General features: G+C 39.7%; 2 protein-coding genes across 8 annotated transcripts in view; one reads left to right on the forward strand and one right to left on the reverse strand.

Moving 5' to 3' along the window:
* NBEA (neurobeachin) overlaps positions 1-27,564 on the forward strand; it is a 691,423-nt gene that overhangs the window by 477,920 nt on the left and 185,939 nt on the right. For all 7 annotated transcript variants that reach the window (XM_047078787.1, XM_047078803.1, XM_047078809.1 and 4 more), the window contains one exon: positions 2,152-2,288. In XM_047078787.1, the coding sequence (XP_046934743.1) occupies positions 2,152-2,288 (137 nt within the window). The remainder of the gene's footprint in view (positions 1-2,151; positions 2,289-27,564) is intronic.
* MAB21L1 (mab-21 like 1) lies at positions 4,832-5,955 on the reverse strand. Its single transcript, XM_047078843.1, has one exon. The coding sequence runs from the start codon at positions 5,953-5,955 to the stop codon at positions 4,876-4,878; it is 1,080 nt and encodes a 359-aa protein (XP_046934799.1). The 3' UTR covers positions 4,832-4,875.

Below are 27,564 nucleotides of genomic sequence, written 5' to 3' on the forward strand. Positions count from 1 at the left end.
CACTGTATATGGTTTTGATACTGTGCTTCGTGATTTTTTTTTTCAATTTCTCCCAATTTAATTGCTTGAATATGTTAAATTACTCTTTAAGAAAAAGGAATAGTTCGCCATTTTAAATGTTTTTGACCATTCTTCGTCTCCAAATGCCAGAAACCTCTATTAAACCAGAAGTCACTAGCCTTCGCTGTATATATAGCATGACGACTTTTGTAAGGTTTTAGCAAGGCCCAACGATGTATAAGAAGGCACTGTTTTCAATGTCAGTCACATCACCTTCTTTCTCACCTCGCCCCAGTCGAGAGTAAGCCTCCAGTCAAGATCTCTCCAGAAAGGAAATAGGAAAAGTGGCATCCACTGGAGCGTCCTGGTGGCTCAAGGGTTAAGGGAGCGGTTCGAACCGGCCCGAGCGTTGGGGGATTCCGAGGAGGACGCGGGAGGCAGGAGGCGCCGCGGAGCGCGCGCACAGACCCTCCAATAAACACAAAGGAGGGCCTGGGGAATAGAAACCCAAATCCACTTGTAATCGTACAAGAGATTCGGGCATAATTACTTGAGCAACCTAGATTAAGATTGATGAGCCTTTAAAGTGGCGCTTCAGATCGACCGCCTCGCCCTTTGGAAAGAAAAACCTTGTGCAGCCGAGATGGACCCCGACTCCGCTTGGCTACGCGGCGGGAACTGGCGGCCCGGGACCCAGGCCGGGAGTGCGCGCGCCCCGGGGCCGGGCCCCCCGGTGCGGGCTCGGGGGGTACCGAGGGCAATAAACTAAGCGAAAGGGCTTCGCGTTAGTGTGACCCAGGCGGTCAGCTCGGGGGTGAAGGCTGACACTGACGCAGTTGGCTTCCTGTCCACCCGGTTAGGCGCGACCGAAGCCGGCCGAGAGCCCTCTCCGTGCCTCCCGCGGCAGAAACGGCCCGGCTTTGTGCAGGACGGTAGCGGCCTCGGGGCGCACGCCTCCCTGGGAACGTGAACTTCCGCGCAGTCCCCGGGCCCCGCCGGGTCGGGCCTGCCAGCGGTGGCCTCGGCGGTGGCGGCGCGAGCCGGTCTCACCGCGAGGAGCCGCCGCCGAGGGCCCCGAGCCCGAGCGGCCGCAGGGGACCTGCCTTTTTATTGCCTTTATCCTACTGTTACTGTGACTCGTTTGACTATGTGCATTTCAGGGCGTGGGGGGAGATGGAAGGGGGGGAGGATTGGAGGGGAACTTAAGGCGCCCTTGCTACAAAAAAAAAAAAAAAAGAGAAGAACAATAAAAAAAAGAATAATTTCTGTGTTCCATGTCTGTGTTTTCAGTACAGGATAGCAAAGAGTGCCTCCCCTTTCGGGGAATCTTAAAGGGGCAGTTAAGTGATCCCCTTTGAATTAATATTCTAAAACGTAATTTTCAACATTAACTCAGATTGAGGGAACTCGAAGTAGGCACACTTTCTGAAACATCTTTTCCTGAAGATTAGTTTCTCTAGTTTCAAAAGTTGAGAAATAGCACTTTTGGCACGCTTTTCTGAGAATCGCCTTGTTCGAGCGTCTTACAATTTCATCACTTTTGACTGATTCTCTGTGAAAATCACTGCTACGATTTTTGTTCTTTTCTACATAAGAAATGTACTTAATATCCTTGTGTGTGTGTGTGTGTGTACGTGCGTATGTGGCGCGGCTTAGGACGCCGATGTGAATCTTCATGCAAGTCGCAAACCCGTTAGTACAGTGGAATTCATACATCCAGGTCCTGTACCCCTTCACACCCTCCCGCCCATCCTTGGGGAACTCCGCTGCCCAGTGGACCGGGCTTTCCCGGATGGCTGGCCTTTGGGGGCAGTGCTGACTGCCTAGGGTCTCCCAAAGCCGGTGGTGCCCCACGGAGAATCGGGGCATTTGTGGGATTTCTAGGCAGAGGTTACCAACTCTCTTGCTAAGGGTCACTTATTCGGTATTCTGACCTCTTGGGGCTTTATAGGATTCTGTATCTCTACTCTCGTTATAAGATAATGTGCAAAAGCTAAGCAGACCTTATCTCACACGAGAGGAGCTGGCCGCATGACCACAGGCACCATTTTCTTAGTGCATCTTTAAAAATAAAGACCTGCGGCACCCTTCGGGAGGGAGCGAGAGAGGGCCACAGGGATTCAGCCTGACTCCGGTGCCCTTGTCTTTCAGGCCCAGTGGTTCTCAGTACCCCAGCCCAGCTCATCGCTCCTGTGGTGGTGGCCAAGGGGACTCTCTCCATCACCACGACAGAAATCTACTTCGAGGTAGATGAGGATGATCCTGCCTTCAAGAAGATCGACACGAAAGTGAGTTAGAGTGATTCTGTAAACAGTCCTGGTGGCTTTGTGGCAGGAAGTGGTTTTCCATTTTGCTTGGTTTTAAATGACAGTGGGGGAGGGGAGCATGTTTCCATCTTTGTCATAGGAAATAAAATGAATGAAATAACACATGCTCTATTTTATGGGACTGAAGAATATATTAATGATTTTAAATCCCGTGTTACCAGAGCATGCTCATTTTAATACTTTCTACATGAGAGCCTTTGTCTGCACTTGGGTAGATTTGATAGTTAAGCCAATTGTTCAAAGTCTCTGGGGTACAGCATCCCAAGCTCTTTGGGAAGACTGGGAAGGTTTTTCTGAAATACCTTAAGATCACTTTTAATTTCCAGACGTGTACATTGAAATGTGAATTATTATTCATTAAAAGGTTATAAGGAAACGGGGGGGGGCGAGGTGGCATTTAAATATAAATTCATCTCCATTATTACATCCATTTTTCATCTCCTGAAATAAGAATGCGCTTTACATGTGAATTTAAGAGCAGGAGAAACTAATTCTCTAAGAAGCATCGATTTCAAGTGTATAGGTCATATATACTAGCAATCAGATGTTTAAAGTTTGCATTCTTCTGTGGGTGTAATGCCAGAAGATACATATTTGGACAATTTGAAATGCATAAATATTTATTTAGTATATCTTATTGTGCAGATTTTAAAACCTGATGTTGGGACAGCTCTACACCTCTGCACTTTCTTTTCAAATCAGTGTGATTGTTGTTTTAACTTTTATGTTACCCTGCAGTTTGTAAACTTTTCTGAGGTTAAGAATTCAAGTGTCCTGCTAGATATCCAAGCATCAGTATACAAAAGATCTTCCTTTGCAAGCTTTATCAGAAGCAATTATTCTAAAATAGTCGAAGACAAATGCTCCCCACAGATTCAGAACTTTATTATTTGTATTTAATTTTTGTATAGAAATAAAGTATTATAAAACACGATTTGTAGAAGAGGAACTGAAACTCCAAAATCTACCCTCACCTGAATTAACTGCCTACCTTAGGGCCTGTAGGTGGTTAGCTCTCAGCACTTGTTGACTATTAAAATACTTGGAAGGACAGTCAAAGGACTTCTTACACTTCTGGCTCCCAAAGGATGGAATGTTTAAAATGAGCTGAAATGTAGTGTATTTGATTTTTAAATAATTTAAAGTTTGTCTTTATGCTTTTATCATTAGCTTGCCCTACAAAGGAAAAATAAATTTTGGGTTTCTGATTAACTTATTCAGCTAATGGAACACTAACTGCATAAAATAAGATTTGACATAAAGTGGTCAGAAATAATCTTTATTTTATTAGCATAGTTAGTTTTCATATACAAATTTTGAAACTTTCATTGTGACTTTGAGTTCACTTTCTCTGAGTCAGATTTTTAACTCCACAGTCTTTGCTGTCATGACATATTTTTTTCCTTATATTATCAGAAATGCTACAGAACCTAGTCCAGAAGAGCAGACTTTCAAGGGTAGATTTAAATCTGTCTGTCATAGAAAGAAATAGTCTTACAAGTAGATCATTAGCTTCTGTAGCTGTACAAAGAGTTTTCTCCGGTATTTTAAGGTTTTATTTTTAATAATTCCATTAGCACACTCCTCAAAATGTTTAAGATACTCAGGTGGGTTCAGTTTCCAAAATGAAGCGTTAACATCTTTTGATAGAAAAACAATTTAAAGTGAGACACAACAACTTTTATTTACTTCATTTATTAGCTTCTAATTAAATAAAAACCAGCAACAGAAATTAAAATCTAAGTCACAAAAGTAGTTATCCAGTGTATTTCAAGTGCATTTTCAAATATATAATTCAGATATTCAAGCGTTATTATATAAGCTGAATTCAAATTTCTTTGAATATATTTAAATAACATTTCAAGTATATTTATGGAATGTTAGAAATAGAACAAGCATTATATTTGAAACAAAATGTAAACTTTTTTAAAGTTCAGACACTTTCAAAGACAGATAAAAGTACCGGGAGGAAATCTACCTTTAAATGGCATCTTTGTTAGCGGAAAATGTCTGGAAGTATCCAAAACGGCAATTTAACTTCTGTTCACCAAATCACAAAACACCAACATCCACACGTTCAAAGACAATGTGAGATCACAATATTTGTTACAAACCAAAATATACATTACACTTTCCTTCAGATGGCATATCCAAATGGTGTTTACTCACAGACAGATGCACCTAAATCACCAGGATTGCTATAATCCTTTGATAGCTGGGCAGAGTGTTCTCTGTGGTCTTGCATTACAGCCGGGTTGCTTTCCGGGTGTTACTGTGTACTTTTCGAGGGCGATAAGAAATCCTTTGTAAAAGAAGTCTTCTAATACTTGTGGGTTTGGGTTTTTCTCTACCCGCTTTCCCTACTTCTTCTTCTCCCCTTGGAGGGGTGGGTGAGATGATGCCTAAACATTGTACTGTTATTCCTTTTTAAGGAAGAGATTGTTTGCACTGACAAGTGGAATATTAGATAGGAATCGACCAGGAAGTTTACACCGAAGTAGGTCTTTGAGAAGAGCAATCACATTTCGGCTCTTGACGAAACGGTCCTCTAAAGTTTCTCCAAACTTTTCGGGTTGGTCAGGATCTCTCTCGCCAGTCGCCACGTTTGTTTGGCAGCGTTCTCCAGAGCCGAATGAGGTTTGCCTTGGAACAGATCTAAGTTCGGGAGGAAGTAGTGAGGACACCGCCGGCACTGCAGGCAGGAGATAAGTTGCAGCAAAATCCCGTTAAGCCGATCACCCAGGCAGGACTCGTCCCAGTCCGACTCCCGGGGATGCTTTTCACACTCGTAGGAAACCAGAGTCTTCATGTGGTAATTGTTGAGGGGCTGGCCGGGCAGTTCGAGGTGCCGATCCCGCAAGGTTTTGAGGATGGAGAGGCATTTCTTCCTGCAGCCCCCCATCTGCAGTCTGTTCTCCGCTTCCGCGAACTGCAGCACCCAGGCGTCGCTCTCGGCCGAGCTCTGTTTGCCGGCCAGGGAGTGGCACTCCTTGGACAGGAGATTGAACCCTTCCGCTTTGACCTCCGCCACCCGGTTGGGTCCCGGCCAGGGGATGTGGGGAAGCGGCCAGTGGGCAGCACTCCTGGGCCAGATGCCGGTGCACTTAAAGGCCGGGGTGATCTGCACCACGTACCTATCTCGGATTCGCAGTTTCACTTCGCTGGTGTCCGCCACCATTTTCACCACGTCCCTGTAGCTGCATTTGTCCACCGCCTGGGCCACCAGCGTCTGGAACCTGGACCGGATCTTGCGCGCCGAGAGGTAGCCGGAGGCGGTGATGAATTCCACCCAGAGGGACATGCTCCTCTTGCGCCCGTCGCTCAGCTTCAGCACCGCGCAGCCGGGCAGCGAGCCGTCGTCCACAAAGTTGAACACCCCCATCTGGTTCAGGTAAAGCACCACTTCAAACTCGGTGGGGGAGATGACCTCGAGGCCCTCGTAGCGATTGTCCATCTCGTTGAGAGAGCTGATGAAGCGGGGCTCCTGGACCTCCACTTCTTTCAGGACGTCGGAAACGACTTTGCAGACTTCGCGGATCGTCTTGGCGATGGCAGCCTTCCTGGCCTGGCACTTCTCGTTGTAGTATTTATTCAGATGGTACACCAGCTTGGCCTGGGCCGCGATCATGTTGGGGCAGAGATCCGGATTGTACACCGGAGTCTCGCAGTAAGCTGTGGGATCCAATGCGGCTGCTAGAGCGGGAGCCAACTTCGGTGGAGAAACGGGCCGCCGCGCTCAGAAACGCACCCAAACGCTCTCCGACGTGCTGCCGCGCTGGACTCCCAGCCCGCTGCTCTCCCCCCTTCCTTTTATCTTTGAGCCCGGACGGCCTGAAAGTGAAAGCCTGCTCTCCCCCCACCCCCCCTCTCGGTCTTTCTTCCTCCTTTAAAGGATCCTTGTGCGAGAGAAACGCAAGGAGAGATCACCTTCTCAGTAGTGAAAACAAAAGTTGCGCCGAGACCCAGCAAAGCTCCTCCCGTAGCCAAAAAAACCGGCCCTCTCCGTATTTATTGACGCCTTCCCGCAATCATCGTGTCTGCCGGACTGTTAATCAGACGGAGGAAAAGTGTGCGGAGTGTGTGTCGGGGGTGAGTGTGCGTGTGTCTGTGTCAGAAGAAGCTGCTGTTGGTTTGTCTAAGAGCCCAGATGCACTCGTGTGGAAATTATAAAGGCAGGGCCAGGCAGGCTGGCGGCCAATCGCCACTGGGCTCGTCACGACAGCCTCCTTCAGCTCCAACCCGGCTAATTAATCCCCCCTCGTGGATATAGGCACACAAACTAAAGGTAGGAGGCTGCTGCCGGCAGAAAACCACCCAGGCCACCTAGACAGTTTTGGAAATCAAGAGGAATCTCTCGGCTTTGGTATTAATGGAAGCATATTGACGTTTTGAAAAGACTTGGCAAAGTGCTTCTCTTCTGTGTTGAAAAAAAAAAAGCCCTGCTTGTCTTTTTACCGCGGAAATGCAAATACAGGTGTATTAATGGTCATCCATCAATTAGTGAACTAGATGGGGTCTTCTAAAACCAAAGTCACTAACTTGCATTTAGAATAAGATAATTAACGTCTCTTAATCCTGGAGGTCTTTTAAAATGCAGGTTGAGAGCTCGCTGTTGCACGTCGGTGCGAGTTGGCTTTAGATGGACTGATGCCTGTGTAATTTTTTGGATGTTCCTATAATGTCAGAATGTTGCTGTTGTTGTTGTTGTTGTTGCTGTTGTTGTTTTAATGTTATGCAGCGTTTTAACTCTGGTTTTTCCTCATTTGCAGTGGTTGAAAGGAATCTGAAAATTACTGTTTTGTTAGACGTTGTCTACTGCTCTTTAAGTTAGGATGTTTAAAAAAATGTTTAGGATCACTCCCCCTCTGTCCCCAACTGCAGCCCTCTTTGTACTTCGGTTGACTTGTCAACATAATCAGGACACTGAGTTTTGTACGCACTGGTAGAAAGCTTTAAAAAATAACTTCTCTCTGTGATTGAGAGACTGTGGTAACGTGAGTTCCTAGTGGGCTGGGTTTTAATATGTGAAATGAAGGCGAGATCATAGAGATGAGACCTACTGGCAGATAACTGTTCCAAAAATTTTCAGGCTTGGGGTTTCTGGCTTGCCTATTGATGTATAATTCAGGATATACCTCCTCTCCTAAGTGTCCTTAGTGGTGACCTGACAGACTTCTAATTTTATACGATTTCATGTGATTTGATTGAGGGAAAAATCAGTTATGATTGTAAAAGAAAACTAATTTGCAGTCATCCAGGGTGTTAAAATTTAAATGCCATTTTGGAAAACTTTGAAAGAAAAATCAACATTTCCAAATTTTGGAACCTTGATACAGGAGGGGGGAATGGATTTATGTAGAACATGTTTTTGGTTTTGTTTTCTGGTGATACCAATTGTGTCCTTCATGTACAGGAAAGGAAATAAATACTACTTAGGGACCATGTAGTGGTTTTAAAACCCAGGCAGATTTTTAATGCCTACCTTTAATTTAGATGTCGTGTCTTTAAAATTAACAATATTTCCAGCCAAATCTTGTAACTCCTGGTAACAGGTTTGTAGGCACTTTCTTTCAGAGCCACTTTCAACAAGATCTTGTTCAGGGCTCCCACTTTTTACCTGAGCTTTTGATTTTTTTTTTTTTTTTTTTTTTTTTTTTTGCACAGGTACGAGCATCACAAAGGCACCTATTATTTCCTTTTTCCTTATCCAAGAGTGATAGGTTCCAGATTTAGCTTAAAACAATACATTAGATTTGGGGCTCATGGCATCCATCTACTCTATTCCCCAGGAACCTTCCATTCCCTGGGGAGCAGGGACTGGGAACACGCGAACAGCCCCTCCCCACTTTGCAGGCTCTGCGGGTGAACGCACTGCTACCTTTTGGCAGTTGGAAGAGGAAGAAGAGGAGGCAAATCCGATCCGCAGAACCCGAGGCCAAGAAGGCGAAGATGCGCCTTGGTCTCAGGGGAAAAGCCGCCTCTGGCCCTCACCCAGCGTCTGTCCCCTCTCTCCCGCTGCTCCGCACTTCCAAGCCAGCCTCCTTTCCTCTCTCTGTTCCGTGGGTTTTTTTCTCCTGCGTGCGCGTTATTCTAAGCCTTACTCGGTGTCCTCGGGTTCTCCCCGTCCGCTCCAGGCCACGGCCTCTGCCCGCGCATCCCTCAGCCCCGCCGCCGCCCGGGCCCACGTGCGCCCGCAGCCTAGCCCCGCACTTTCTCGTCGGCGGCCGCGGGCCCCTGCGCCCAGCGCTCTGTCCCTTGGGTGCGGACCAGAGTTGCTCGGCCAGGACCTCGTCCCTCGATTTGCTGGGCCACCTGCAAGTACCCCGGCCGCCGAGGACGTGCGGCCTGGGACGCGGAGGCCCCGGGGCCGTGTGGGGGGACCGTGGCGCGGCGGTCCGGGTGGGTCTAACGCGAGGGACGCGAGGGGCGCCCGGCCGGCCTCGCTGGAGCCAAGCGCGCAGGTGGCGCATCTTCGGGGCTCGCTGTGCGGCTTAATTGGGTTAAAGCGAAGCTAAACACCGAAGCACTTTGTGCAAACTAATTGGTGTAACCGGGGCCTTTTCACTAACGATTTGCACTTTGAAGAAGAAAAATGGATGGTGAGAAAAGGACTAAGAAAGTCGTTAGTCCTAGAATGTTCCAGGCAAGTGAAGTCATTCAGTTCCAAGGACGCCGGGACTGTGTTTTCCGAGCTGCTTCCCCCAGCACCCTTCACGCTGGGAGCTGACAGTGATTTACATAACACAGGATTCACCCACCCGCCGTTATCACTGTAGGTGAACTGGGCGCCCTAGAATAATACTCGAGCGCAAGTACTGCTTGTTGCTGCAACACAGTGATTTTCTATCACACTGAACACGTGAAATGAATTGCCTTCTGTAGCTGAATCCTTTCAGTGATCTCAGACACCTCTCATTGTTGAAGGGAAAATTAAACTATCCGAGGAGTGTGTTTTCTATCCCTTATTTTTTTTTTTTGTTTGTTTTAAGGAAATGACCTATGGAGAAGAATTTACAATATATAGTATACATTTATGTAATTCAGCCGCGTTTTTGGAGGTAGTTTTGTGGGAGCAACTTAGTTATTTTATAAGATTTTTTTGTGAAATATCACTTGACCTATTGAACTAGTTATTTCAAATGATTATTTACTACCTGGGGATGGCTTGAAATCAATTTATTTACTTATATGAGAAGTTATAAAACAACTCTAATGATTTCAGTCTTGTATTATTTTTTTTACTATAAATATAATCTTAGTAGTTAGTACTAGAGTAAAAGCTTGTGCGTGTCCAATGCTTTAGGATATAAATGCTGAATTGTTTTCAGTGCTTTGCTATGCAGTCATCTTTGACGTGAGCTAATAATAGAATGATAATTGAAGAAAACTGACCTAATTGAAGGAAAAAGGAAAAAAAGCCAAGAATCTCATGATTTAATGATAGTTTGAGATGCTTACATTTGAATGATATTTGGGATTTTAAGGTCTAACTGGCTTGACTTTTTCATTTCATTTACTTAGGTTACTAGGCAGCCTTGACTTAAAGTGTATCATTTAGGAAAAGAATCCAAAAAAGTCACCAACACACCATTATCATAAATTTTAGTGGTATTAATGAATACAAAACAATTAAATATTATGGTCCTTAACGTTTCAAAACATTCAAAATAACGATGGCAAAATAATTTTTCCTGAGGTCCTGTTTCCTAAGTAACTTATTCCCCCTTCTGTAATCCTACTTAGTTTGTATGGGATACACAATGTAATGTGTAAATAGTCACCTTATTAGGTTTAAAGAAAAACTATTACCTTGAGAAATGCAGGAATGCAAGGCTTCTGTGTTTAAAAAAACTAATTTAAATTTGAATTACATGTTCATGAATTTAAGCAATTGTGACCTTTCATCTGGAAAAATGTGTCTGTTAGAGAATATACATATACATGTTAAATGCTCACATAGATATTGTTTTGTGTTTTTTATATCTGCTGGCTGCTATTCTATTCGCAAGTATTCATGAACTTAAAGTTTTATTTTTTTAATATGTGCTTATTACACTGGGGAGATAAAAAGAATATGAAGTTGAGTTTATTAAATTATTTATCCCTACTGCTGGAGTGGCTTTGAAGGCTCATTGTACGCATCTGATTTCTACCTCCCCCCACTTCGTTTTTTAAATGCACCCAGGCTATTTCATCTGTTTCATTCTGCCAGACACAATATATTTCTTTTTTTACACTAGAGAAATTAAAGACAGATATTTGTGCAGGGTTTTCTCTATGTGTCACATTAAATAAAGTAAAATAGAGGCAGTTTTTCTGGTAATCTAATTTGATGGCATCTATACCTTTCTTCTTGTTGTGACTCCTCGTATAAGAACACTTGAAACAAAATAGCTTGAGAGCTTCAAAAGTTTCCATGATTTCTTAAAACAATTATTTCATATTTTAATATCAGGTTTATGAAACGGTGAAGCTGAGAATTGAGGTCACTGTTGGCACAATCTAGACCCTATTTTATTTCTTCAACCAGAGAGCATCCTGATAATTGAAGCTTTTTAAAAAAATTATTTCCTTAATTCTTCACTTGAATGATCAAGGCTATGGCCTCACTTTTCCTCATCCCCCTAGTACACATCAGATAGTCAACATTTGTTGTGGGGCGTACTTTTCTTCCGTACAGTGTTGCTTAGTAAACTTGTTATTGGTGCTAATAAATGTTGAAAAGAAAGTAACTTTGAGATTAAAGATGGAAGTTAGAAGTGTACCTACTAGATTTGCGGATTTGCAGTCATTCTGGGTAATTCCAACCAAAGCCTTTCTCTGGGCAGAAAAAAGAAAATGGAAGGACTGGGTTATTCAGACAGTTGTCTATTTCCTCACTTCATTTGAATGTGTACATATTGGTGTAGGATGTTTTAAGTTGCATCTATGAACTGAAAAATTTGGAGGGGTGGAGGGTTATCAAGCAGAAGATATTCTTATTGCTCAAAATAGAATGTGATCTCTTTACTCTTTCCAGAAATTTAAGGATATTGGGGTCAATCATTTATTTATTGAGTGTTATGTAGGAAGTGTTGATTACAATGTTCCAGTTCCTCATAGACCCTTCAGAAAGTCACTGTTAATCTTTATAATCTAGAAAATTCGAATTCATTTTGTTAGATTTCAGCCTCTATTTTTCCTTTGGATATTATAGGAATATTCTGGCAAGATAAATGGACTCACATGATTCTTTTCTTTACGAATATATGAGAACTAGGTATTCCTTAACCCATAATTCACGTGGATTTACTGACATTTGTGTATATGACCACAACCTTGGTACTCTTAGCACATTTGCGTTTTATTGCACTTAGAGAAAACAATGGAATCAAATGTGATTAGTGTCTTAATCTGTACATCTGTAGTGGGTCATCCAGGACTGCATAGCTCTCATTACTGTCCCATACTGTATGTGATTAAGCCACTGGAAATATTCAACATGACCTTGAGGCTAGAGAATGGTATATAGATAATCAACATTCAGTGATTGCACGTCTAAAATAACCTTTTCTAGATCTAGTTTACCGTTTTGGAGCTTACTTTTTCATGAACGAAGCAATTCCTCTAAACCAGGATTTATTATTTTTTTAATGATTAGCAACAGGAGTAATAATTTAAGAGAATAATTACATTGAATAAAAAAACTATTATTTCTTATCATATATATATTTTTATATAATAAATAAGTGCTTTATAGAAAATGAAGGAAATGAGTTTATGAATAGGAATTTTCTTTATCGTTTTTTTTTTACACGTAGAGATTATGAACATCCGAGAATACACCACCTAAAGAATGATTTCATTTCCACCTATGTGTGATTATTTTCACTCTTCTAATAATACACATTTTAGTATACAAGTATGTATTTCTAAAAAGCCCAATTTTCCATGTTTGTCAAAAATATCAAGTCAGAAGTATTCATAAGTAGTTAATACTTTCTGGTCTACATGTTTATTCCTATTGTCTACACATCTAGATCAAATCAAAAGCATGAAGAGCACAGAGTTTGTAAGACATAGTCTTTCTAATAAGAAAATTTGAAACCAATGAAGTAGAAAGTATAGTTTTATTTGATTTTTATGTGAACTCTATTTTTTTATTATTGAAGCCAGGTTTACTGATGTGTATTTTGTGTACAGAACTATCCTTTTCTATGGTTTTTCCCCATGAATGTGCCATTCTGTGAATTTTAACAAATATATACAGTCATATCATGCTGGCACCAACAGAATATTTCCATTGCCACAAGTTTCCTCATGCCCCTATTTTATTTTTTCATTCATAAATTCTGTGATTCATTTATAAGTATCTGGGTGTTTTACTTTTCTCTCAAAAAATCTTTAGATTGTAAATCTATTTTTATTCCTCTAGAATTTATTTATTTTTATCATGTTTCTAATTTAAGGCCAGTTTTAATCAGATCACACTGACGTAGAGGCAGAGTATGAAATGATACTTCAGAGAGATAAGCAATAGGCTTACAATTTTTGTTTGACCTGAAGGTTGTTTGACTTTAATATATATCACCTTTACGCTTGGTAAAAGATTCATTTTTCAAAGGAACTGCTAAGATCTGTTACGTTGGTATGAATGTACGTATTAGACTTATGAATATAGCTTATAGTTTGCACGTCAGAATATCTATTGAGAAACAGGGATTCCTTATGTAAGTTAGCAACATTTGAGGCATATTGGTAATGTCACTAGCTTTATGTCACTGGGGAAATAAATCTCTCAGCATTGAAATTACATTGTACGTTATATTTCGGTAAATTAATCCTCCCTTTGAGTGGTGGGGGACAAGGCCAAGGAGTTTATTAGAGCTAATATTAATTAATATATATACATTCTTGAAACATATACCTCTAATCCTAATTTTATATAAATATACATTGTCATTGAAATTTAGATGGCTATAAAGACTCCAAAGAATTCTTAAATTATAGGAGAGCAGACATGTTCATTGACAACGATGCTCTTTGAAGTATTTTGCCTTTTTACAACTTGGAATAGTACAACTAGTCTTCTGTTTCTTTCCCCAAGATATAAAATTATTTAAATGCTTTTTGTTTTATATTTTTATTTGGCAATTACAATACAAATTTTAATGTTATGCATGCTTACAGCCCTATTAAGAAAGAAGTTATTGCTTTCTTAATAATCTTAAGCCATTTTTAGAAAGTATACTCTTTTTATGGTTTGCAAAATAGCCTGTGCATGCAGGCTGTGTGTACACACACACACACACACACACACACAGACATCCCCAGTATTTCAGATAATAAAAGATTGAATCGGCCTGTATACATTTGTTTTAACCTGCTAAAAGGAAACAGCTACTAAATATAGGATTCTTGCCACCAGGATGTAATATCACACTGCAAGTTTATTCCATGATAACCTATACAGTTTTCAATAATACCTTAAGAGACTGAGGCTAAATAGACTTTTAAAATAATAATAACTGGAAGTTCTAACAGTATTTATCCAGACACATACACTGTGGCAGTTTTGAATATCATAAGATTTTAATTGTGAATGAGTTTAAACATTGCTAGCCATTCTGTCCATGTAAATACAAATATACTTAGCTCCATCACTCACATACCTAATATGTGTGTGTATCCATAAAAACACTTTCATATATTTAAAATTGTTTTCTGCTTTCTTGCAAAGACAATGGTTAAATTTTTTGTGCAACCTGAACCTGTATTTGATAAGCAAATTGCATAACTCTCTGGGGGGGGGGGAAATTTTAGGGTTTTTTTTTCTGGTTTTGGGGTTTTGCTTTTTGTTGTGTTTTTTTTTTCTTTTACTAGCAAATTCAGTTCTTCATTTGTTTTGCTCTCCACGCTGCATTAGCACAGTTTTCCCCTGTGTACATCTGCCAGTGTACAATTTAGCCACGGGCATCTGTAGACCTTGTGGTGATCAGTATTGCAGGCAAAAGCCATATGTGTTTAAATAAAAAAAAAATCTCTTTATTTCATTTGCTATTTTAACTGGATGGATAACTTTTGTGCCTCAAGACAGAAGAAGAAAAAATACAGAAATAATTAATTGCCTCTCTTCTTGAGGCAGTTTCATTTCCCCTCCAATATGGAATGCTTGTCAGCTTTCCTGATAAATGACTGCATGTATTTGCATAGATTTTACATTAACACAAAAATTAGTTTTATTTGTGGAAAACTAGTTTACATAATAATATAAAACCCTGTGTTATTGATTATGTTTGCAAACATTGATGATTTTTTAAAGGGGTTGTAGCATACTTATTTTTCAAAGACCTGATCAACCTATTTTTTAAGTTAAACTTTCTTTTGCTTTATACAGTTTTGCACGAACAAGACAAACATTCATAAAATGTTGGTTTTAGAAATTCTTTTCTGGCCATATGAACCACAACTGTTTCAGGCCCACAATTAGTAACCTTCAATTGGTAAGAAGATTCTGATTTTAAACTTTGGCCGAGGATTATTTTTAAATACTTATTACCGATTGTATACACCTCGGACGGTTGGAGGATTGCATCTGTGTGAATGATTTTAATTTTCATATTCATGTTCTCGAAAGGATGGGTACTCTAATGGGTGTGTAGTCGAACTCACTCCTGAGACGTTATGAACTGTTTACAACCAAATTTAAAATATCACTGAGAATTATTCTCTCCATCTTCATTCTGTTGCCTTGAGTATACTTAATCGTTGATCACCCCGATCCAACCTTGAGAGAAACAGTGTGCCAGAGCTATTTGGGTACTGCAGACAATTCTCACTCTCTAAGTGGCAGGCAGTAGATGTTTATTCATACGGCAATCCGGCATCTTGTTGTCTAGAGGCAACCTGCTAACTATGTGCTATCATCGTATTATCCATGTTACGGAAAATTCAAATATGTTCACTGCTGTTAGTTATATCACAAAGCTTTTTATAAAATATACTTGATCCTCAAGAAACCTCCTACACTTAATGGCAACCTAAACCAAGAGTCTCTCTGCCACTTCTTGATTCTGGGACACCCTGGGTGCCAGCTGTCACAGCTCAGCTAATGATGACAAATGCCCCTCTCTATGCAGATTGCAAAGCTTGCAGGCTGCTGTGAAAGGCGACCAGATTACCTTTCTTCAGATAGTAACTTAACCTTTTAAACTCATGTCAGAATGAAATTATCAGCTGTGATTTTCAATATCTGTATCTTTAAAAAACAAAAATCAGGACAAGATCAAATCGCAGACTCACTTTTTAAAAATTCTTCCAATTTTTGTATAATTTACATGGCTTTATCCGTGAAGGCCATAATCTTCTTATATGAGAAACTCTAGGTAAAATATACTTTACAGCAGCATGAGAATGTATATTTGAACTCCGCATAGAACTCAGGTAGTGTGAATTATTGAGAGAATTATCAGTATTGTTTAGGCTACAAAATAGGCTGGTGGAATTTTGAGAGAAAAAATGTATTCTCTCCTTATCTTCACCTGAGTGGTAAAACGTCTGTACTCCTGCCGGGTGTATAGACCCAGCCTGTTCTGGATAAATTTTTATATCATTTCCCTAAAACTCTGTGGATTGTTCCAAAATGATTTAGAGAATAATTATTGTTAACGATTGTTTTCCCTATTTCCAAACTTGAGCTTCTGTTTTAGGTTTCTAATTTGTTGTAGAAACTTGTTGTCATATTTTGATACATACACCTACATGGATTTTTCAAAACAGTAATGAACGCTGTTAACCATGATGTAATGCGGGGGGTTAAATTGCCTGTTAAATGAGATAATACAATTGCAACGTTCTTTTAGATTTACAAAAGACTTTTATATGCATTAATTCACTTGAAACTTAAAATACTTCTATGACTTGAGAGAAACGGGTGATATGGAATGGGGACCAAGACTTCATGAGTATTTGATCACATTTAATCTTCACAACAAATATTAGTTCCCATTTACAGGGAGAGACTGAGGTTTAGAAAGGTTAAGTGTGTTACCGAGGGTCGCATAAGTAATTACAGAACGAGGTTTGTCTGCCTGCAGCTGCTTTTAGCACTGCAGCGTCTAGACTTGTGTATCGCAGAGGCATATACGTTTGCATGGAGGCATGGGGCGTGCGTGTATGTCCTGTCTGTACCCAGAGATAATTTTCGGCAACTGCTACTAGGATAGATGTTATTCTGAAAATAAACTACGAGGCTTGCATTTACATTACGAATATGATAGTTTGATGAGTTTTAAAGAGTAAGTTCTTTTTAGGAGGGCTTTAATTGAGTAAATAGTGAGGCACTTTTTATAAGTTTTTATTTTACGACAATGATGTGTTCATCTATTACATAGGGAGAAACCATTTAGTATCACATGTACTGTTTAATGAACATCAAATTGTACTAGTTCACCTAAAGAACTAGTTTCGTTGTAAAAGTTAAATTAATGGGATATACCTTTATGAAAATGATGAAGAGAAACAATTCAGCAATTAACTTGAATAAAATATCCATATACTTTTTTTATACCTATAATTTTACTCTGTGACATCAGTGGGTTATACAAGCCGCAATGTTGTACATCTTTCAGTTTAAGACACGTTGAAAACTCCCTTTTATCATGCACTTACATACAGTTGTTTCAATGAAAGCTGTTGGAATGCCGATTGTTTTCATTCCTTACCAAATTTTTATTTGGTACAGATACTACAATATAGGGATTTTTATCAATGATACGTCTGTTCATGTTGTAAATGTTCCATCTTTATATGTTTTAATTATAGAATTCTATTTATAATTACTAACCGGTATTAATGCTTAGTAAGTTGTATTTCGCTACGTATAAAAATTAGGTAGAATTTACAGTGACCATTTTATAAGCTATATCATGCAATTCGTACTGGGAGGAAGAAACTAATTCTACTCCAAGAGCCATATATTTTATACCAGAACTTTAGAGGAGAACATAATGTAACCCTCATCACGAACTGCCTGAGTTTTCTCTGCAACATTACTAAGGAATAGTCATCCTGCCTCTACCTTTACCTCCACTAATGAGAAATCCATTACCTACTCAGATATACACTTACAGGCAGTTCTAATTGTTAGAAAGTTCTTTCTTCTTCTTCTTCTTCTTCTTCTTCTTCTTCTTCTTCTTCTTCTTCTTTTTTTAAGTTTTATTTACATAATCTCTACACCCAATGTGAGGCTTGAATTCACGACCCCGAGATCAAGACTCACATGCTCTTCGGACTGAGCCAGCCAAGTGCCCCAGAAAGCTCTTCTTAATACTGAACCAAAATCTTTTCTCCTTAAATCTATCACCTTTTGGTGTCTTCTCTATAGCCTTATTCCTTTAATGGAAATAAGTCATTTAGGGGTGCCTGTGTGGCTCAGTCAGTTAAGCGTCCCACTCTTGGTTTCAGCTCAGGACATGATCTCACAATTCATGAGTTAGAGCCATGTGTTGGGCTCTCTGCTGACAGCTCGGAGCCTGCTTGGCACTTCCTTCTCCCTCTCTCTCTGCCCTCCCCAGCTTGCTCTCTCTCTCTCTCTCTCTCTCTCTCAAGAAAAAAAATTAAAAGAAATGTATACAAAAAAGAAGTCCTTTAAATTCAGCATTTAAGATATCAAATTGAATATGCTTTCGCCTTCAGCCATTACACCAATAGCATATTTTAAGTCACCTCACCATTTAAGACCCATTCTCATACATCATTTTCTTCAAGTGTGTTGCCTAAATTTATTACCCCCAGAGTAGATTGGTGAATGTAGAGTGGAGAGGCCTCTGTTAAGTGAAACATGGTCATATTCACTTTATGGAGTACCTCCATAACCCTGTTGACAAACGTTCAGCTGGATGTCACCAAATATCACATTTGTTTAAACATATGATGGAGTCCTGAGCACATGACTTTTTTATTTATCCAACGCATTTTATCTTACAATTTTTAGCTGTTTTTCCATGACTTGACTTATCATGGTCAAGTTGTATATTATTATTTAGAATAAGAATTAACAGGCATAACAGTTCCTTCTTAAAAGTTATTATAGGCTGCATATAGAACGTTCATGGCAAAGTCAAATTTTACTATAATGAATCTATTTTTGTTCAGCTAGGTATATAAAGAGGCTAATCCACTTAAGATATATGGATAGATTAAACTCACTAAATATTCCAGAACCTTTGTGGAATTTTTTGCTAAACATTTGAAATCCTAATCCTAGTTTTTCATGGTTTTATCAAAATATGTAACAAATAAGCCCCATTTGGTATAAAGTGTACTTTATATATTTTGAAGTATTTATCAATTTTTCCTTGCCAACCACTTTTTGTCTGCAAATGGAGTCTATAAGTTTCCCATATGCCTGAACAATGCAGAGAAAAACTAATAAATTTTTAATGTAAATGTGTTCATAGAGTGTTACAATGTTACTGGAATAATTTTCATATTGATCCACCAATATTTTGGGAATCATTTTTGATACTAGTAGTTACTAAATAACTGAATATAAAGAGAGGCAAATGCTTTTTAAGAGAGATATATTTAATAAGTTAATGTCAGTGTAAAAATAATTTTATTAAGCTAAAGTAGTTTCACCAATCAGGGCCCACTCCCATTATTTTCTTCAAAAGCAATGCCTAAATCTAAATAGATACAGTAACCCAGAGTGAATTGGTACAGTTAAAGAAACATTCCTTAAGTAATGAATATATTACTGGAAAAACATACTCAGAAGATTAAGTAGTAAAAGGTAACCAATATTAAGTATTTCGATAAAATGTACTGTGAGTTGTAAAAAAAGAAAAAACTTTTTGTGTGATGTGTTATTTTAAAGCCTTAAACTTCTCTTAGTGTAAGCTCATGTTTTTATTTGCCACGGGGTTTTTTTTTCCCTATATGAGAGTATTTCATTAATATGTTCTTTACTATTGCTGTGTCATCTAGGCGGTAAGACACACGGAGAGCCTGCCTCAGATTTGGCTTTCCCGTGGTTTGTGTCTTGAATGGAGAATAAGAAAGTCCAGTGTTTTTTACAAAAGAAACATCCCATCTGCTTCATCTGGTGGCTTATGCAATAAGAGGTGTTATCACATGAATCTAAATGCGCAGGCAGTTGTTTTATGAACTCTTTCTGCGCTTTGAGGAGTTTATAACTTGCCCACCCTTATTGTGTGTCGGTCCCAGCTGACCCAAGTGCATTTTGCTGAGCATATTTGGGGGATAATTAGACCTAATGAAGCCTGGTACACAGCTAATTCTCTAAATGATTTATTCTTCTGTTCTTGTCTGATTCCGAAGAATTCTCCAAATCATAATCTCCGCCACTAATTTTTGCTAGCACCTTGTTGGTACAGCCACTCGATTTTTATGTTTGTTTGAACTAGCCTCTAATTCAAACACCTAATTTTATGTTTGTCTGAATTAGCATCTAATTATCAAAAATAAATCAGGTTTTTGAAATGCTGAGAAAAATGTTTCAGAGTAAAAGTTGGTAGTATTTGTTAGTCCCCAGAGTGTAGGGGACTGCCAGTTCCTCGCCATCTTCTGTTTCTGTTTGTATCTCAAAAAGTTGATGGCACCGGTGAGCAGATAAGGGGATAGCAGATAGCAAGTGGTAAGAACCTCTTTAAAAAAATGTACCACTGGGAAGTAAACCTGCAAGGAAAATAATTGAAGATCACTAATGGAAGATCCCTATTTTCTGAATTAGGTTTCCTAAGGAAATCAGAAGCTTTTTAAAAATCCTTATGAATAACCCTCGTGTTTCAAAACCGTTTCCTTACCAATGGCTTCCCAGCACTAGCGGTGTTGAGAATGACATTTCTCTACATGCCCTCACCAAGTAGTCACTGATTCAGTGGCCTGTAACACTTTAAATCCTATCAACTTGCTTTCCTTTCCTGTTATAACTGTTTCAGTGAGTGGCACTTTTGTTGTGCAGGGTAAGATCTGGTAGCTTACGGAGGGCATACTAGAATGAGGACAGACACAATTGCCAGCACAAGAAGGCTATAACTTAATTAAAGCCTTACGCTCAGTAAATAAGACACCGAAGTCTCTTCAGGTATGTGGGTTTTGTAGCTTATGTCCTATTCATTCTCCTGTTGCCTAGAAACTATAGCATAATTCATTGTTGAGTTATTACTTTTATCTAGTGATCCCAGTACTTACAATTCACCTTACTGGAGAGCCCAGATAATAAATACGTTCAGGGCAAGATACACTGAGATACCTAAACTAGTTAAATCACCAGCTCCACTGCCTAAGTACTGACCTAGGAACCATTTGGTGATTCCCTGATTTTCATTACAAGATATTTAATGGTGCCTCTGAGAAATTCTATTCTTACCTGTACGCCTCAACTTAAGGCAGTCCTCTTCCTCATCTTTAACCCACTGCCTGAACGTCACCTAAACACTCAAATAACATGTCTCAGAACATTGAAGGAAAAAGTCGCAGGTCATTGTTATTGCTTGCTCTTCAAGAACATCTTTTTTTTTTTTTTTTAATTTTTACATCTCTAAATGAGACAAAGAATGGGCTGATAAAATTAGTACTGAGTTCCTATTATGTGCTAGGTACTGTCCTAGGTACTCGATCTGTGTATCACTGCACCTTTATCCTCTGAACAGCACTAGGGTGCAGATCCTGCTGCTGTCATTTCATTGTTGGGAAACTGAGGCCCAGAGAAGTCAAGGAATTTCTAAGCTTTCAGAGCTAGGAATTTGCAGAGTTGAAACTGTTCAGCCAGCCCCTCTGAATCCAGACTCTAGAGCCCCCTCTTTTAGTGATTACACTAAACTTATCCTAAGTTTATTTTCTCTTCTGTAATATAGGGGTAATAATATCTACATCATCGGTACATGGATTAAATAAATGAATACACATAAAAAGCTTAGACTTTTTTAACTTGTATTACCCGAGTCCATACAATAACTGCAGAACTAGGATTCACACCCAGCTTTTCTGTCTCTAGACCCCTGAGCTTAACTAGCATAGTGCTTAGGTGAATATTTATTGAGTGAATAGTGAAATGAGTATCATCTGTTTTGTACTTCCCAATGGAAGAATTTGTGAGTTTTGCTGGTTGTTTCAGTAGCATAGAGCAGATACTCCATGGTGGTTGAATGAGTGAATGATTATTCATCCTTACCTCTAATAAAATAAATACATTGATGACTCTCAAGTGTATAGCCTCAGCCAAGACCTCTCCTCTCAACTCCAAACTCATTTATCCAGCTGTACCCCCCCACATCTTCTCACATATGTAACACGTGTGTCAAACATAACATATCCAAACCTAGCACCTGCTCTCCAACATGCTTCTCCAGCAGTCATCCATGCATGGCTCAGCAAACGGCAGTCCTTTTTTCCAGTTGGGAAAAAAAGGCAAAAATGTTGGCTGCCATCCGTGACTCCTCCCTTGCTTTCATACCCCACGTTCAGTGCATCGGCAAATCCTCTAGAGTCTGATAACTTCTCACCAACTTTACAGCTTCAGTCCTGGTCAAGTCACCATCATCTCTTATGTGTGTTGTTAGTTATTCAAGAAAGTGTCCTGATTTTCTTCCTCATCTCATTCTTGCTATACCCCTTTACATTCTTTTCTCGACATGGCAACCAGAGAGATCTGTCTAAAATGAAGGCCAGATCATGCCACCCTTAAATTCAGAATTCCCTAACGGCTTCCCATCTCAGAGTAAAAATCTAAACCCATATTAGCCCTACAGTCAGCACCTTGCCATTCTGTTTCTCCCAGCTTAACCTTCTGACATCATTGCCCACTACTGTCACCATTGCTCTGTCTTCACTTGCCGCCCTGGCACCCACTAACATTAGGGCCTGTGCACGTGCTGCTTCCTCTGTGTGGAGTTCCCTCTGTTTCCAGTATCTGCATGACATTTTCTCTCACGCCCTTTAGGTGTTTACCCTACCTAAAAATGAAATATATCTCCACACAGACTCTCTCCATCCCCCTCTGCCTTCTTTTCCCCCTATCACTGAGCACTGTCTAACGTATGTTTTTACTTTCATGGTTAATGTCTCACTCCCCCAATTTAAATCTACGCTCCTAATAAGGGCAAGGGTTTTGTCTCTTCACTGCTGCATACCCAGAATCTAAAGCAGTGTCTGACTTATAAATGAGTGTTCAATAAATACCTGTTGGTGGGAAGGAAGGGAGGGAAGGGAATAGGGGTAGATGGGTAAAGAGAAATAATAGGAGAGAAAGAAGGAATGAAAGGAGATAACCAGTTAATTCTGCTGAATGTTCCGTTTGTCATAAGGCTATGGATACTGTACTTAAAAGTCGTAACATAATTCACAAATCTTAACGACGTCTTGACATCATTGACCTCTCCCTCCTTTTTGAAATTTTATTCTCTTCACAAAAGGGGTGATATTAGCTATTACGTTACTATTAATTATTCTGTGCAAGGAAGGCCCTGTGCTAAAAACTTTGTGCAGCAAGAGTTTGAGTGGGATTTTTCCTGTGGTCCCAGAACTGGCATCTGGGGCTCACAGCTGATAGATAGCAAGGAAGCATCTAATTAATAGCTCATTTTCTAAAGAGCTGAAAACAGTTGAGGGTAGACAATGGAGCTTAAATTCCAGTGGGGAGACATTAAGTGAACAAATATACAAGCAAGTAAACAACTATGTAGCACGTCAGTAGGTCGTAAATGCTCCGAGAGGTAGGTATTACTATCTCATTTTTGGAGATAAGAAAGTGAACCTTAGAAAAGTTAATTAAGGCCCACTGTTGGGGCTCGGGCTTGAAACCACTTTTTGTTGACTTCGGCATCCACGCACCTAATTGATGTTCTACTCACTACCTCCGTTCATTATTCTGTTACACCTCTTTCCTCACTGAGTTTTGACCATGAACTTTTGACTCCCCTTTCTCTTTCTCCTCAAACCCTTTATATACAGGTATTACTGTTTAACTACTTCTTGTCTGATGTAATGTAACTTGAATGATCATCTCTGTGTTGATGTGTCACAAATCTATACCTCCAATCCTGACCTCTGTTAGTTCTTCATTGTCATTTTCTATTTCTTGGTGGATATTTTCCAAACTGATGCCTTTGTTCTCCTCTTGTTGTTATACTGTTATACCTCCTTCTTCTTAAGGAGAAGTCAAGAGCTTTACTTGAGAAGTGCGTCTCTCATTTCTCCCCTTGTTTCTATCATTGACTTGAGTCATTGTTATAATTTCAGAGACTTGACATCCTAGCCATTATTGAGTCCTTTCTTGCCCTTTGCTCCTTCTCTACTATCCCTGTGCTCTGTTCATCAGCAAGTCTTGTGGATTCTCATTCTTTCCTGGTATCTTTCACATGTGTTGCTGTCATACCCACCACCATCACCCTAGTTCAGGTCTTTATCACTTTGTTACTGGACTGTGGCTCCCTGTGCTGTCTTTCCCATTTCTAGACTATCCTAAAGAATACTGCTGGACTGACTTTCTCATAGACACTTCTATCATGCTACTCCCCTGCTAAAAACCTTAGATTGACTCCCAATTCTCTTGGAAGGAGGGATGGAGGAAATGAGGGAGGGAGGGAAGAAAGCCTCCTCTGGTACTCAAAGCACTTCACTCTCTCAATATTCCTTAGCAGTATTTCACTATTAGCTTCTTGATGTCCATACTTGAATGCACTGCCTATTGATTATTTTCCAAACATAATTCTTACATTTCTTTCTCTGCCTTTTTACCTCTCACTCTTCACCTCTCAGAATTGCATTCCTTCCTTAAGATCAAATATATCCTTTCCCTGATTTTCTCAAATAAAAGTGATTTTTCCTTCTCGATAGTCTTATATCACTTAAAGATATAAGGTAGTGTTGGTATAGTGTAGATAAGTGCTATTTAAAAGTATATATTTAAATTTATAAATGTTTTTCATCCCCAAAATGGATTACAAATTCCTGGCTGGAAGTAAAATTTTACCTTTTTCACCCTTGCCCCAAAATGCCTAGCATAGGACTGTATGCATAGTAGATAACCAACATGGAAATGTTGAATGGATAACTTACCTTGAGGTATCAGAAATGTAGGAGGAAGATTAGGGCAGGTTTGGTGATTATGAGAACAACTGATGAAAGTGATCATAGTACCCATTTCATCTGTAGACTGATCACACATAGAATGCACAGACTGATTTTCATTCATTATATTTCATCCAAGATCACTATAATACTGTAACGTGTTGAGTCCATTGGACAGACTGGCTGGCTTCTATTTTCTTTACTGATCATTATTAAAAACCAAACTTTGGTAAATAGGTTGAGATTCTGCACAGGCATCTCCAGTTGCCACTGTTCTCTTGGTGCCATAAGAGTGTGTAAGGGAGCAATTCCTGGGTCTCTTCCCTGCCTTATGTTGCACATGTGGCAGTTCTGAGCCTTCTTTTACCGTTAGATAGTCTTCCCTAAAGACACAGATTGGGGCGCCTGGGTGGCGCAGTCGGTTAAGCGTCCGACTTCAGCCAGGTCACGATCTCGCGGTCCGTGAGTTCGAGCCCCGCGTCGGGCTCTGGGCTGATGGCTCAGAGCCTGGAGCCTGTTTCCGATTCTGTGTCTCCCTCTCTCTCCGCCCCTCCCCCGTTCATGCTCTGTCTCTGTCTGTCCCCAAAATAAAATAAAATTAAAAAAAAATAAAATAAAATAAAATAAATTAAAAAAAAAAAAAGACACGGATTGCTCAGCACACTTCAAATAAATGTCTTCATTCAGGAGAACTTAGAGAGATTTTAAATAAATATTTTTAGTGCTCCAATGTACATGAATTATGAATCTCCAGTATTAAATATGTATATAAGCAGTGTTTGAAAATTATAAAATTATAATCATCTGGCCGCTGATGGCAAATAGATATCTTACCTTGGCACGAACATACAACTGCACAGGCCTGCAAGATTTCTAGTTGTGTCTGTAGAGAGTGCAGTGGGAAAAAAAAAATGCCGTTGTAATGCTTTCTCAGGAAAGTGCAAAAACATTCCTTTATAATTCCTCCTGGAGGACTCAGGTGAAGAACTTTTTAAGTCATTCAATTATCAGATATTCCTTGTCTATCTCTTGTGCCTTTCACTACGTCCTGATGATACCGCCACTGCCTTCACAGACTTCTTAGGCAAGTAGGAAACTTAAAAACAACTGAGAGTACAATTACAATTCAGTGGGCCAAGTACCAAGTGATTAGAAAAGGAGAAATTATTAGGGATCATAAGGGAGGGGTATGTAAACACAATCCAGGAGAGCTTTCTGGAAGGCTGAATATGTTGGTCCTTTCAGCAGACCTGTCAAGCATATGTTTTTTTTTTTCTCTTTCTATCCTTCTGTTCTCAAGCATTATGCTAATTAGTACAGTGGATATGTAACTCATAGCCTCCACAGTGAAAGGCAACTACATGAGAAAGAGAAATCATAAAAAGTATTTGGGTACACTTAAGATGATTCTCAGGTTTCTGCCTTGAGTGACAAAGGTACAGAAACTCTACCAGTGGAGATACAGAAATATTGGAGTAAAAACATGTTTTCTGGGAAGATGAAGAATTCAGTTTTAACCACCAGAACCTGTGGGTGACCCAAGTGGAAAAATTAAGAAGGCAACTAAATATATGACTCTAAAGCCTAGGAGAAAGATCTAGTTTTCATCATAATATTTTGTGTACCTAGCAGCATGAGAGTGTTTGAAAGACACTTGGAGACATTTTAGAATGAAAAGGGTTCAAGGACATTATCCTAAGGAACACCAACAGAAGAAGATGATCCAGAACAAATGAATGAGAAATGAAAAGTAAAGAGGAAAACCAAGAGACAGGACTCTCCTAAAAGCCAAGAACAAGAGAGTTTTAATAAAAAGGTAGTGGACAACAGTTCAGCTACCACACAGAGTTTAAAGAAGAAGAATTTTTTTTTAATCTCTCCACATCAGTTTCAACAGAATCATAGAGACAGAATGCAGATTACAGTGGGGGTGAAGAGTAAATGGAAGTAAGTGAAGTGTAAAATACACTTTCGAGAAAATGAGATATAAAGGAGTTGTAAGAGATATTGTGTCAACTATGGAGTGATGCAGGATACATTTTAAGAGAGATTTTTCACCTATTTAAGGTATAGAGGAACAATAGAAGCGTGGTTAAAATTGAAAAAGAGGGCTAATGCGTGAAGGCTTATCTCCAAGACCAACAGAAAAAAAAGGTATCATTTTCTTGAGGCTGCAATTGGAAGATGGCTCAGTTGTCCTTGAAGGTAAATTCTGCATAGTTACTAATATTACATTTTATTGACTGTATTCCATATGTAATAATAACAATGGAGGGTGAGGTTTTGGGTTCGGGATAGACAGGTGAAGGTCTAGAAATCCACCAGGAAGAAGCTGTTGCATGGTGCAGGGTAATTGTGGATAGAAATAAGTTTAAAGGTGGTTGTTTAAACAGTTGATGGAGCATCTAACTTGACATCAGTTTTCTCGTGGCAGTAGAGAACACTGGGACTTAGGTAAGCATTGAGGAACGTTGATGTTTAAATCGTCACTAAAAGGGATAGGCGGTAATACACTGATCAAAACAAGTAAAAGGATTGAAGAGGAACAGCAGAGACCTACCATGCTGGAAATCATGAATTGGCAGTGGTGTCAATTTACCTAAAGTTGAAATTATCCATGTCATGTAGCCATCCAAATGCGGAAGAAGGGAGAGACTAAATTACAGAATGAGGATTTATCGAGAGTTTATGACTGAAGGATATGGATGCAAAAGAACTGAAGTACTTACATGATTACACTTATAGACTACTGGTTCTAAGCAGGAGGGAAGAAAATGCAGTCAGTTTACTGGGGGAAAAAATGGAATGATGAAGAAGAAACTGGAAGTCTTGGGGTGCCTGGGTGGTTCAGTCAGTTAAGCCTCTGGCTTTTGGTTTCGGCTCAGGTCATGATCTCACAGTTGGTGAGTCCAAGCCCTTCTTCAGGCTCTGTGCTGACAATGTGGAGCCTGCTTGGGATTCTCTCTCTCCACTCTCTCTCTGCCCCTACCCTGCTTGTGCTCTTTCTCTGAAAATAAATAAATTTTAATTTTGTTTTTAAAGAAAGGAAGTCTTGTGGGGGTTAACATATGGAGATTCAGGATTTTTCATTAGTATATGAAAAGGTTATTTCCATCTTCACCTAAAATCATGTAAAAATGTAGGATTTCCAATTAAATTTGAG

This window comes from Lynx rufus, unplaced genomic scaffold, assembly GCF_022079265.1.
Source record: "Lynx rufus isolate CCGP_SWC_20201006 ecotype Redwood Valley unplaced genomic scaffold, mLynRuf1.p SCAF_1, whole genome shotgun sequence".
NCBI classification, from domain to species: domain Eukaryota; kingdom Metazoa; phylum Chordata; class Mammalia; order Carnivora; family Felidae; genus Lynx; species Lynx rufus.

Bases quoted from the DNA above. Each gene is read 5' to 3' on its own strand.
- MAB21L1 (XM_047078843.1), bottom strand. From the start codon at position 5,955: ATGATCGCGGCCCAGGCCAAGCTGGTGTACCATCTGAATAAATACTAC.